The 14686-nt window shown below is 37.7% G+C and overlaps 1 protein-coding gene across 3 annotated transcripts in view; it reads right to left on the bottom strand.

Annotated features, from left to right (window-relative positions):
* Nucleotides 1-223: 223 nt before the first annotated feature.
* Nucleotides 224-14686, bottom strand: part of LRRTM4 (leucine rich repeat transmembrane neuronal 4) — a 708453-nt gene continuing 693990 nt past the window's right edge. For 2 of the 3 annotated variants that reach the window (XM_072769984.1, XM_072769986.1), the window contains one exon: nucleotides 224-1533. In XM_072769984.1, coding sequence (XP_072626085.1) covers nucleotides 1312-1533 — 222 coding nt within the window. In that variant the 3' untranslated portion in view covers nucleotides 224-1311. Of the gene's footprint in view, nucleotides 1537-14686 lie in introns of all 3 variants that reach the window. The other variant, XM_072769985.1, reaches the window with a different exon arrangement.

The following is a 14686-nucleotide window of genomic DNA, read 5'->3' on the forward strand; positions in this document are numbered from 1 at the left end:
GATACTACTCTTTTTTCCTCATATTGTTATATAATTTTTGAGTTACATCATATGTTTCGAAAAAGAAATCTGTGTAAGGAGTTAATGCATATGCCACACCTCAAACTTTTCTACACCTTGTAGGGTCTCCCCACCTAATCGTAGAACACACAGAAGCCATTTGGTAGATACCAACCGACACAGGCTAGAAGGATTTCACAACAAAGAGATAAAGCACTCAACATTAAGTGGGCTGTGGTATACCAACCACAAAATAATATATTTATTTTTCCAACATTTTCTCTTATTGAAAAAAAAACTACACAAAAAGCTAATTGATAATTAATTTAAAAAGCAATGTTATACATTATCCTGTGTTTAGAAATTTGTCACCTTGGCAGTTTCATTCATTGACCACATGGCCATTGTTTTTCATATGCCCATGTCCAAATGAGAAGATTTCTGCTGGTCTTTCCAACTGGAAGTCTGCACAGATCCCATTCAGAAGTCTTACACAGTGAAAACTCACAGTGAGGGTGAGGACTGCCAGTAGGAAAAAAAAAGAAAGTCAAGACTCTTCACACTGTGTACATCGTGTGTCTTGAAGGATCATTCACCCAGATTTTACAGGATTTTCATTCTAGTAGTTTTGTCAAACTCTGTGGTCAACTTTGTTCTTTGTGGTCTGTAGTAAAGCAGATTTTCTTTTGGTACAACATAAGCTTTAATGCCCATATTTAGAATTGGAAACAGAATCACTTGACCGGCGGAGGGGGGGGGGGGCAGGGGGGCGAAAGTGAAAATAAACCAAACCAAATAGGAAACAAACAAACAAACAAACAAACAGCATTTTAGAGGGAAAGTGAAATAAAGCAATTGAAATCAAGTCTGAGAGTCACACACAGCTAACAAGGAAAACTGATTTGTTCCCCCAACTTCCCCCCAACCCCAGGTCCCCACCCCCCACCCCTCCTGTGGTTCTCCAGCCCAGGAACCATGCAGTGTAGAAAAAGCAAATATACAAACAAACCTATTGTGTGGCTAGGGTGAAATCTATTTTTATAAGAACTCGACACTTCCACTATTTACATCCAGGAGGATTTTTGCTTGTTTTAGGTTTTGAAGCAAAGACAGGTCTATGGTTCTCCTGGTTACGTTGCAGGTGCATCCGCTACCCTCTCTCGGCAGGATCAGTGTCGTCCTTCCTTTGCTCCCCGTCCTAAGCGTTTGAACAGGATGGATGCGCGGCTGGGGACACCCATTCATTCTCCTCGAAGGTGAAGCCCTCTGTCCCCGCGCCCGGGTCCCCCCGTGAGGCCTGGGCTTTCGCAGTTAGTTTGCTATTCTTTCCAGGTAAATGGCCGGCGCCGCCGACCTGGCGATGGTGGCGATGAAGCCGTGGTCGCGCCCGAGCTCCAGGCTGGGGGCCTCGTCCTGCTCCGGGGACACCGCTTCGTAGCCCTTGTGGACGCGCAGCGGCTGGTGCGCCTGGCAGTAGCCCATCCCGGGCGGGTCGTAGCTGTAATAGGGCAGGGGCTTCACGTGGTGCGGGATCTGCTGCGGGGAAGACAAAGTCCCGTTAGGAAAATGCATGGGCAAGGTCAGAAGAGGACGCTCCTAGCACTCAACTCTGAGCTCCCTCCTGCCGTCCGAGGGCATCCACGGCCCATCCGCTGTTAATATCCAGCAGACAACACCAGCACCGTTAGTATTGATCTCGGTATTGTTTTGCCCAGATAAGCTTCTATACGGTTTTATGTACAAAGTGTGTGTTATGTAGGTTTATAGTCTTTGTATGCGCGCCTCTTATGTAGCTGTGTGCCTACATCTATATGCACTTTGTATAAAAGGGTGTAGATACGTCTTTACATTTTATATAAAGTGGGTGTATATATATATATACACATATATGTACGAATATGTATACGTATAGAGATGCACTTTGTATGTAAAATCACAAAAATGTTCCCATGCTCAGTCCTATCATCTATCTCTCTATTGCCATAAAGTTAAAAACAACCTAAGTTCCCATCAACGGGGGAGTTTAACATAGATTGGGTAAATCCATACACTTGTAGACAGACAATACAATGTTTAGGGAGTATCCATCTGTTATAATAAGGCGAGACAGGATATGAAGAGAAAACAATGTAAAAAGAATGTACTGGTATGAGCCATTTTGTGTAAATACAGATGTAAACGTAAGTGGAGTTGTTACTTTTAAAATATCTTTATATATAATTGAAATCTCTATTGTGAGCCTGTATGTTTTTTGCTTAAAACGTAAAAAAATAAGCACAATTTCCTAGAAATTATTTCTGACAATTCTATAACAAAAAAACTTTAGAATCATGAAAGCGAGCATATCTTTGTATTCATAATATGTAATATTATTCATTTCAAGCTAACAAGCCAAATATGTGTCTAATATTAGAATAATATACCTGAGTAATTGTCTATTGAAATCCCTTTAATAGGAAAAGCTAGAGATATTAAAATTATAGTTTTTTTAAAATTTCTTTTTAGAGATAGTGAGAGCAAGGGAGGAGTGGCTGAGGAAGAGGGAGACAGTCTTAAGTAGACTCCGTGCTTAGTGCAGAGCTCTCAACTCAGGGCACCATCTCATGACGCTGAGATTATGACCCGAGCCAAAATGAAGAGTTGGATGCTTAACCAACCGAGCCACCCAGGTGCCCCAAAATAGTTATTTTGATTCTATGCAGCTTTTTATTAAACCACAAATTTCTGATAAAAAATGTGGCATAAGCTTAGAGAAAGGAGAATGAGGATTGCTTAATTCTTGATATCACACTAGAGCATTTCTCATAACCCATTAGATCCAATCTGACACTCCAGTCCAACCCGCTGCTGTCATTGGCTATATGATGCCAGGCTGGGGTTCTACAAACCACACTGCTGCTTGACCTTCTGCTCCCTCTTAGACTTGAACAGTGGGGCCACTAGAGAGAAATGGCGAGACTAGAGGAGATGGAGGGAACTGCTCCCATGATGGGCTCCCTCTCTGTTTTGTCCTGCTCCAGGGAACTACCTCAACGAGGCTCCTTCTATACTGGCTATAGCAGTGCCTTCCCACAACAGTGGGCCATTCCAGTTTGTAGTCTTCCTAACATTTGATCCCATCATGTCCTCCTCAGAGTCTCCAGCACCAAGGAAACGTGAAGTGCATCTCCACAAAGCTCCTCTTTCAAGCTCGTAATTTTACAATTCCAACTTTGTTTAGTTCCTTAGTCCCACAGGTGGTTGGGGTGGCAGTTACTATCTGAGGTTGCTTTCTGCTGCACTATGGCACTTTTAGCCTTTGCATGAACTTAGCTAACAACTGTACTTTTTTTTAAAGGTTTTATTTACTTATTGAGTGTGTGTGTGTGTGTGTGTGTGTGTGTGCTTGTGCACACAAGCAGGAGAAAGGGGCAGAGGCAGAGGGAGAGCGAATCTCAAGCAAACTCCCTGCTGATCAGGGAGCCTGCCTGAGGGCTCTATCCAATGACCTGTGGTCATGATCTGAGCAAAAATTAAGAGTCAGATGCTCAACCAACTGAGCCACCCAGGCACCCCAATAACTCTGTATTTAATTAGCAATTCCTGTAAAATGCTTTGTTAATATAACTGTTAGGTTACCTGTCTCCTGATTATACTGTATCTGACTTTCTAGGTTAAACTTCACAAATCAAGCTGTTATAATTTTATAATCTGTTGTGAAGTTAATCCCCAAAGTTCTTATAGGTTAACTATTCTGTAGGAAGTTAACCAGTCTTATGTCTAACTTGACAACCTTATTTTGAGAATCCATCCCTCCTATTACTATATAAATTCCTCAATCGTTCTTCAAACTAAGTCTTGTGTTTTCTTTCTGATATCCTCATTAATGTGTTCAGCAAAATTTTACTGAACACAAATTCCTTATCTGTTTTCATGAGAATTGTGTTTTCAAACACCTCTATGCTTATAATGGTAAAAGTCACCTCCTCACATTTTTAAAGAAATAGATTAAAGCAATGTTTTCTATGATAGATCACAACTCATTAGTATTAAAAAATCAATGTAATGAATCCAGATAAACTAGAATTTATTGAATTGATTTAACTAGAATAGAAAGTATTAGTGTATTATGAGTAAGGGTAAGTTGCTTCATAAAAGTTTTGTTTCAAATTTGTGCCTGTTCATGAGTGTGTGTCTACTGAATCATCTTGTGACTTTTTTTTTTAAACTGGGAATCATGATAAAAGATGCTTCTAAAAATACTCAAAGCACATAGATTGCAGTTTATTTTAATGTGATTAACAATAACTGGATAAATTCCCATCCTTTCTTTACTATTCTATTTTTTCTAACTCATATTATTCAGGTTTTCTTAGTCAGTGAGAAAATTAAGCCAATACATATTTCTTTATTTTTTGGATGAGACATTTTGCTTCTAATGGAAGGCAAGCACTATTTTCAGCAAGTATTAAAAAGTAGTAAAGGAAAAATAATTTCTCATCAAACAAGATGTTGATAAAATCTGGAATACACAACTCTGATCTCAAAAAAATCTGAATAAAAGCACTAGGTCAGAATTGTGATTGGAAAAGAGATGTTTTGGACATCAGCCATTAATTTCTGTGCTGACAGTGAGAACAAGGAACAAATTATAGGACAATATGGTTGAATTACTAGATAATTAATATAAAGTTAGATCTTCTCTGAATGTGTGGTGGTTCTTTTCCTTTTTTCTTACTCATATAGACTTCTCCCTATAATGAGTACAGGCCCAGACATGAAATGTTTGTCAGCAAGTTCTATTTTAGGCCACCTCATAGGATTTTGCTGTGTGTCAGATAGGTAGAGATAACTGTGATTAGTGTCATGGGTCACCACAACTCTGAAAAAGCATAAAAATGCAACCACTTTGTTGTGACATTTCAGCAGAAAGAATTTTATGAAGACCTCCTTAAGAGTTACATAGTCCATTCTTACTTTTTTATTGTTAATAGGTAAAATAGTATAACTCTAGAACACACACAAAAAAATCACCAAATTATTTCCTTTTTTTTTTTTTTTTTTTACCAAATTATTTCCAACGACAGCAACATTCACTGGAAATAGAATATTTGTGGCATACTTTTGAATAAAGTAATGACTCATTGTCTCCAAATTAACCAAATTACCAAAAGACATCAAAACAAACATTAAACAGGCATTCTGGTTTTGTCCACTGTCTTGTAGCACCATGGATAGCTGTCCTCTGGTCACTGCAATAAGAAGATGCTCTAACTACAAACATGGATGAGCCATAAATGCAAAGTGATACAGAGTCTCACAGACCCTTCTAAAACCAGATTAACCTACAGATGAAAACCATTAGCTCTTTTGTGAACATTGTTGAATTTTCAATGTAAAGTCCCAAAAGTTGAACTAAAGTGTTGGGAAAGAACAATTTCATATCTAAGAAACTATGGCATTTATCTTCAGCTAAAGTTGTTTCAAATGTCAAGGGACCTGTATTAAGTGTAGAACGTCAGGTTTATATAGTCCATCATCTCTGAACTCAGAAAATTTGTTTGCTATGACAGTTGGACCGGTTTATTTTTTTTACTTCAGTGAACAAGGGCTCCTGCCATTTTCTCTATTGTATTTGAGGCAGGCTTAGGACCTCCAGCAGGATAAAAAACATTGTAAAACTCCCTCCTGCACAGGAGCCCAATAGCAGGAATTCAAAAGCTGTGTGAATTGGCAAGCTCTGAAAGGATATCTGAGATGTTTGCTCATTTACTCTTAAAGTCTATTCTGTGGGGCCCTGTGTAATCAACTGATTTTGTGATTCCTGAGAAGCTAAGAGACTGAGGTCTTGTACTTTATAGTAATAATGTACAGTACATTAACCACCTGGGTCCCTGTGTGTATCATTGTTTCCCTTCCAGCAGTCAAAACAAAGTATCCTTAAGTTCCCTTTAATGTGTATTTGATATTTTTGTAAATGTGTTCTTAGAGATTTTCCAAACGGCCCCTGTGTTCTATCAGCTCTCTGACGGACCTCATTCTGTGGCACAGCACAACAACACTACTTAAAGATGGCTTCATTCATATGCTTGACTGCTCATTGATTGCTTTGGAAGCTGCACTTTATTTACAGATAATAGATGTGGTGCATGGAATGAAGGAATCTCATTGGGGAAATATAATATACCGAAATCCTGTCATTTGCTTCTCTCAAGAATATGAACACTTCAACTCAAATTGAATTTAAAGTTTTATAGAAGCACCGAAACTTCTATAAAGGCATATTTCATAACTAAATCTGAGGTAGGTTACAAAGAGGAAAGTCGTTATTACTAATTATAAGTCACTTTAATCTTGCTGAGTTTTCTGAGAATCCTCTGAAAATAGGGATAATAATGACATCTCAGTTGCTTCTATAAATTTCAGAGAACTCTGAAAAGTACTCCTTGTTTCTCAAGAAAGGAGGAATACACTGAGAAGACATATAACCACTGTAGTTTTACTCAACACTGACAGTGTCTCTCCTGGAAATGTTCCCTGTCTTTTGTCTTACAGTTTCTGTTTGAGAGATGCAAGGACACGAAGGGTCACAGAGTGGTTCATTAACAGAGGCTCTCAATCCTACTTCGTGCACTCAGAAGCTTAGATACCTTAGTGGATGTTCTGGTTTTCTGAAAATGTCATTTATACCTTTGCCTAGAATATGGTTTTCTTCCAACACGCTGGAGGGAGTATAAAAGGACACATTCCTCTCAATTACAGTGGCTCACAGAGTGAATGATTCAAAGAGTGAAGTGAACGAAAGAGAATGTGTTTAAATCTTAGGAGGAAGGGCAAAAGTATAGTGGGATATGCAGAGCTTCAAAAATCTACAAATTGATTCAGATCCTATAATTTTACATCCATAATAATTACATTTAAAATGAGAAATGAATGTGTCTGTGTAGTTAATGTGAGAGTAATGTGAAACGGACTCTTGATATATGTGATCATGAAAGGCTTTTGAAGTTCAGTTTTGTTATAAGCATGAAATTCCAATATCGTTACCCTCTTTTCTCAAAGGTATTAGCATTAGTTATAAGTAGTTTAATAGCCTGATCATTTTTAAATTACCATGCACTATCATTAGTCTTATTTATTAACTTTTCATGAACATTGTTCACATTTCAGTATGAGTTCTTTCAATTGAAGTCATAAAAAGTTGATTTTCAATTTCCTAAATGACATTTGGTCTCTAATTTTCTGAATTAAAGGGTAGTGTCTGACTACTCAGACCATTTAAAAAGTACCATCCTACAAAATCTAGATGAGGAATTCAATATAGTTGAATTGCTTAATGGAAATGGACACTTGGTTTATTGGAAATAAAATAGATTAAAAATGAAGGGCAATGGCTCAGTGAGTATATAGCTTAGCCATTATTCTATTCACTATATTAGTCCATGACAAGAATTGACAGACTAAGAAAATGTAAACAAATTTGGTTAGAGGTTTTTTTCAGGAATTGTGATCAAAGCTGACAGAACCTCAGCCCATTTAAGCTAGTTGGATAAAAGGGAGACTTAATTGACTTACTCATAGACTCTAGGAAAGGATTTAGGAAATAAACAGAGGAGGAAGGATACCACTGGGTCTCAAGAACAACTGACACCAAGAACACAAATGTCACCAGGGCCCTCTAAGTCAATCATGCCTGATAATCTCTACACATTGTATTCACATCCTGATTGCCAAATGGCTGCCTTCATCTGATTGAACACATGGCAGCAACAGCTCCAAAATTTTGCATGTAACCATCCACAGTAGATGCACAAATGACCATAGTTCTTTCTAGCTCCTCTCATCAAAATGTAGTATGTATTTCTCCTTGCCTTAAACACTGGCTGATTTTGTGATTTTCTTTGCCCAGGACAGCCTGGCGACAGCAATGCTGCATGTGTCCCAAGGTTCGTAGGATCCTGGCCAAGTTAGCCACCACCATGTGAACAAGCCCAGGCTAGACCACTGGACAATGGAAGGCTCTGTGAGCTGTGACATTGACAGTTCCTACAAACCTGGTGTCATCTTTCATTTCTCAATTGAGAGAATTAAAATAACAATCACCCTTTCATAAATTTTGCCTAAATGTTAAGGTTTTGAATATCTAAAGGCACATTCAAAAAGGAGACTCAATGTAAATAATGAATCTAATCAATTCATCAGATTACATTATTTAATCCTGTTCTACAATAAAACATTCTTATTCATTGTTTTTATTTTATTTTATTTTTCTTTAGAGATTTTATCTATTCACTGTAGAGAGAATGAGAGAGCATGCTTAGGAGCCCATGAGCAGAGAGAGGGGCAGAAGGGGAGGGAGTAGGAAAGGAAGAGAATCTCAAGCAGACTTTGTGCTGACCCTAAGATGGATATCACAACCTGAGATCCTGACCTGAGCCAAAACCAAGAGTTGGAAGCTCAACTGACTGAGCACCCAGGCTCCCATCTTATTCATTATTTTTAAATGCAGGCTTGCTTCTTAATTAGAAGACATCAATTATCTAAGTATTAGTTTCCACTAATCAAAAAGTAAAACTATTACTTCACCTTATATTACATATAAAACATTTACTACAAAGCTTATTTTAAAGCAAAGTCTTGAAACGTACCTTGAACTCAAGGTCAAAATGGAAATCTGAGCCTTGATTGTTCTCTTCCAGGCTAGCACTCAAATGGACAATGTTTTTTATTTAATAGATGTTTGTTAATATTTCCACCACTAAATAAAAAACTCTTGGACATTCCTATAACACAGAGTAGAGAGGAGAATGAATTAAAAGAAAAATGTACCAGCATACGATTCAATGAAACTGGAGGGAAAGCTGGTTTAGACTGGGAAAAGGTCCTCTGCAGGACTATGGTACACTCACTTATCTTTGAGTGTCTGGGATTGGTGAGGTAGGAAGAAAAATCAGGGTCTGGGGGCAATCCCTGGCCATGAGTAAAATCAGGAGAACATCAGAGGTTGAGAATGAGGAAAATAACCCTCACTTTCAGGATTCATATTGTGGAATATGAAGTAGAGCAAGGGTATGCCTGTACCAGAAAATTTATCTTCTATTTAAGGAAATGGTGAGTTCTTCAGGTGACGAAAGTAAAACAAAACTTCTATGTCTGCCATTTTATTTCTTTTATTCAGCTGCCTTTACCATTAGCCGCTCCCCAAGACCTTGCCATCAATTGGTTCACTAATTAAGCAAAGCCTATTTCCTTAAAAAAGAGGCCCATGTAATCTCTGACATCCTAACATGATCAGTATACATACAAAGACTTTATGCCATAAGTAGTAACTATGATAGAGAAGAATCTCCAGAAGTGAGATTCAAGAATTCAAGAGATGATAAATCCAAGTGATTAGTGACAAGGTCAAGATTTACTAAAAATGCATGAAACTAGAAACAATTGAAAATGCATTCTTGTTGAACCTCAACATCTCAACATTGCTTGGCTGCATGATAGATATTCACGTTATTTGTTGAATGAAAGAACAATAACAATCTTATCTTTCTCACACTTTGTTTTAAAGATTGAGTGATAATTGTGAAAAAATCTAAAATAATCTACTAGTATTTGTCACAAACATTCATTATATTTATTGATCTTTGTTTTTGAAAATCTCTAAAGAAAAACAAAAAGACAATGGTGCAAATTGATAACTATTCTACTTCCATTTTGTTTATGGACTGAAGTGTGTACAAAGTAGCTCTAGCTTGCAAAATATACAATACTAAACACATGGCATTTGGCTTCTTATCTTGACGGGACTCTTCAGGCCATTTTAAACTTAAGTTCTGACAAAAGTTGCTTGCGAGCATTTGCTTTTATTGTTCTGTTCTTATTTAAAGACAGGGATGTGTACTATTTGTGCACTCATGGTTGTCCAAATTTTAACTTTTAAGTCAGTCATGGGATAACAGAACAGAACATCCACTTACATCTTTATTGCTCTCCTACCAGGCCGCCTTGTTTGTGAGGTGTCCAGAGAGTTGATTAAGTTAACAAATGAGGTACTAGCTGTTCTTTGAAGTTGGCTTTGACTCCATTAACTGGAAAGCTTATTACATTACCAGCACTCTCAGTGTTCAGTGAGGTTTTGGGCTAATGAGCTGGATTAATTAGCTAGTATTAACTTCTAAAGGCTTTCCTTCTTGTTCTGGCCTCTGAATTTGAAAGAGTAAGAACTCCCTAATAGTGCACGACAAGCAAACATCCCATTGATGTGAAATCTATATAAATACCTCAATAAAACATAGAGACAACACAATTTCAAAACTCACATCTTTCCCCTCTGAAAAAAACTGTGGAACTATCAATGATATACAATGATGCGCAGAAGACGTGTCTTGCCTGAAACAAATGACAGTGATCACTACTTGAGCCCAATCTACTACTGGAAACTTAAAAACAAAACCAAACAAAAGAAAACAAACAAAACCCAAACTTATCAGCACATGTAACAGATTCAATGTAAGATTTACTTTGCAATCTCAGAAATTTAGAAGGGGAGATAAACCAGAAGCAGCAGGAATGCCAACACCAGGAAGGTGTGAGCAGTGGCATTAGAGATGTTTTCCTCCTAGGTTCATTTTCAACTTCTCCACAATGTTCAGAGTAGCTTACTTCTAGTTTCCAAATGAGTTTTTGTAGTATTCTGTACAGTTTTTTTTTTAATTTTTATTTATTTATGATAGTCACACACACAGAGAGAGAGAGAGAGAGAGAGAGAGAGAGGCAGAGACACAGGCAGAGGGAGAAGCAGGCTCCATGTACCGAGAGCCCGACGTGGGATTTGATCCTGGGTCTCCAGGATCATGCCGTGGGCCAAAGGCAGGCGCCAAACCGCTGCGCCACCCAGGGATCCCCTGTACAGTTCTTTGTATAAAATTCTTAATAGCGTCCTTAACTTGTTTTATGGAAGAGTATGTATCTTGTCTAGTCCAAAAGTGACTGATCTGTTCGGCTTTTGAAGATACACTACCTTTGTGATCCTCCCCAAACATGCAATTCGATAGTACAGTGGGTTTTCAGTAAAAGCTAGAAATGTTTTAAAAATGTAAAAATAAAATGAAATGAAATCTTATATAAGGAAGGTGATTGAATTTCTTGAATTCATGTATCTTTTCATCCCAAAGTAAAAGTTTAGAACCAAATGACAATTACAGAAGGAATAAAATCCCAGAAGGACATGCACCTTGATTGTTGGATGAGTAACCTGATTCTAATAGAGTTTAAATAGAACTTCTTGGGAGACTGACTGATACTAATGAAAAGAGACATGGCAATATATATTTAATTACAAAAATAGGAGGAGCCCATTTAGAAAATACAATTAAAATTGTTATTCTGATTGAATATATATACATATGTATATATATATATATATATATATATATATATATATATATTTAGAACAACATGGCAGAGTGATGATAAATAATATTGGCCTCATATTTTAATAAAATGTGTTAAGCTCTAGGCTTCTGCCTGTATCTCTGCCACAGAGTATATGCTATTAAGGAGTAATTATATATAGTGAATTTGCCATGATAGTACACTTATTTATGTATCTATTCATCCACATAGCAAATATTTATCACTGAGGTTAGCTAACTTTTTCAGGGAAGGGCCAGTAGTAAATATTTTAGTCTTGTACCCATGTAGTCTCTATCACAACTAGTAAACAACTCTACCATTGTAACAGGAAAGTAGGCTTAGGTAAAATGATAACGAGTGAGTGTGGCTCTGTTCCAATAATAATTGATTTACAAACACTGAAGTTTGAATTTCATGTCACTTTCAGATGTCAGAAAACATCTTCTTTTGATTTTTTTTTAACCAGTTAAAAAATAAAAACTATTTAGCTTGGGGCTAATTTACCAAGCTAGGCATTATGGCAGGTGCCAGGTAAGTGAAGAAGAGTAGCATAAAGGTGCCTACTGAAAGAACTCCTCAGAACTGATAGAACAAGATAGACCTGATTGTAATTCTCTATATTTGAAACTGCATAATCCAGATCAGCGAAGAGAGGGAGAAAAAGCACTCCCAGCTGGTGGGCACTGCAGGTTTTCTTGTGAAGATCCAGGTCTTCCACTCTGGAAAAAAGCTCTCAGTGGATCCCAGACAAAGAGCTGGACCCATACAACTTCGATACTTAGAAGTCAGACTTGAACCTCCAGGTGGGAGTTCTGAAGTCACCATTCAGGTCATTTAGATCAAACATGTTCTGGAAGAATAAACGCCCAATGACCTTTCAGTGAAGATCTTAAGCAACACTCAAGCCCATGAACCTGCCCCTGGATATATGACAGCTTATAATGCGAGACCCGAGGGAACTTTAGTGCTTTTGTAAAAGAGGGTAAGTTCACGGGGCATGTAACCATAAACAGTTTTTGTTTTGTGGAGAAGTTAAAAAGCCTTCTATTTCTCTATCTCAACAAGCCTTTTCCCGTATCTGGGCCTTTGTACTTGCCATTCCTTTTGTCTGGGATATTCTTCCAACTCTTTTCAGTAGGATTATGCTGATCTTTTGAGTCCCTGCTTAAATGTCATGTTTCTAGAAGGGCCTTCCCTAACCACCTTGTCTAAAATGCCACTCCCTCTCTACTCACACATATAAGCCATTCCCTGATTCAATTCCCTGTTTATTTTCTTCACAGCATTTATCAAAATGTTAAGTATCTGCGATCATGTATATCTTTGCTCCCTTACTGATGCTTTTCCCCTAGTGTAAGCTCCATGCTATCACAGAATGTTTCTGATTGCTTTGATGCTGCCTGGCTAGAATATTTCAATAAATGTGTGCTGAAAGAACCCAAATTTACAAGAAATATTTGTTAGAGGATTGGGTTTTATTTGGAAGAGATTTGTCTCCAAAACTGTAAACTTCCATTCCTTTGTCTTTTTCCACTGTCCCTTACCCATTCTTTGCTTTGAATTTAAACACAGACCTAGGATGGCATACAAACACTTCTTATCTGCAAATAGCTGCATGCCTGGCACTGTGTTGAGAGCTAAAGGTATTAGAATGACTAAAGGTGTCCATAACCTTAAGGAACCCATAAACTACTGTGGACGACAAAAAAGTGTGCAGATTTTTACTATGTGGCATAACTTATAGTATAGCGCAATAGTAGAGGTGTATGAAAACTGAGAAGGGAAGAAAGAAGAGGGAGTAAGATGCTTATCAGGTGGTTTCTGATCCAAAGAATGGATGCTTATGAAGTCACCAGTAGAAAGCCTGGTACTATATATGGCTTCTATTTACAGTCAGCATGTCTGCTACTGTTGCCATGGCACATGGCTTCCCGTGTGCCATTGGAGCCCACTGCCCAGGTTAGCCTGTTTTAAATCTTAACAGTCTATCCAACTTACCCACAACTTGCCCTTGTAGGGAATGGATTCCACATCCTTCAATCTCTTCCACCACTATTTCCACTTCTCAGTCCAACACTGCCTTAGTCTCTTACAGCTGAAGCATCCCTACATTGTGATGAGCAGCTGAGACTGACCATAGCTCTGGGGCAGGACACTGAGACAGCTGTTTTCTCAGCTGCTGCTGCTGAGAAAGCAATCAACCCTTGCCACCCTTAATGAATGCCAAGAAATGGAGATCTTCACCTTCCTTTTCATGTACCATTTGGGATTTCATCAACCATACAAGCTGCCCTTAAAACAGTAGTTCTCAGGCCCGGCTGCAGCTCTGACACCTCTATGGTGATTTTAAAAATACTTACATCTGGTCCTTATCCCAGATCAATTAAATAAAAATTTCTGGGGTAGGTCCCAGGCCACCCTATTTTTAAAAAGCACCCACTCAAATGTGCAACCAAGGTTGAAAACACTACTTCTTGTTAAATTTAGATTGCTTTCCTTTAAAGATGCAGGCCCAGCAGGGAATACACAATATGATTTACCTAATTCCCCACACCTGCCTAGAGACTGCCTGGCTCACAGTAAAGCAGATTACTTCCCAATCTGAAGTTACCAGTCATGGTGCACATATGTGCGCGTTTTACTCTCCAATTAAAATTTCCTTTTTCTTAAGTTCAATTCATTGCTACTAATTATTCTGTCTCACCCATTGCATTTCGTCACTTGGCCCTATTCATATTCTTGTAGGTGATTATCCTGCCAGGCTTTTAGTTATGATCAATTTGGTTATATATATATATATATATATATATATATATATATATATATATTCTACTATTTTGTCTAAAGTTAGATGTAATTCAGTTGGGTAAGTTTAACAACTACCATTATACACATGTTTTTTAAATAGCTACTTGTAGGTGAATTTACCTTGCCTTGATGGCAAAGTGCCCATAAATGTTCAGTCAGCTGGAGAGCTCCTTTGGCTAAACATTTTCACAATCTATTTCTTTTATTTTTATTTTTTTTAAGTAATTTAATTTACTGGGATGGTAGTAATAGCCCATTCCACTTTGCTCTATGGGGAAGAAAGGATATTTTTATCTACTTAAAAGCTAATAAAGACTCCCACTGTTGAAAAATACTCAAACCTCCCAATTATTTCCATCAAGCGATAAATTTAAAAGAAAAGAAAAAGAATTAAAACCCAAAAGTGGTAGCAAGTAAGCAATAATGACTAGGAGAAACTTAGGGAAGGATCATTAAATCCATCTTTGGTTTAAAGCAACCTGATGCT

This window comes from Canis lupus, chromosome 12 (assembly GCF_048164855.1).
Source record: "Canis lupus baileyi chromosome 12, mCanLup2.hap1, whole genome shotgun sequence".
Taxonomy (NCBI): Eukaryota; Metazoa; Chordata; class Mammalia; order Carnivora; family Canidae; genus Canis; species Canis lupus.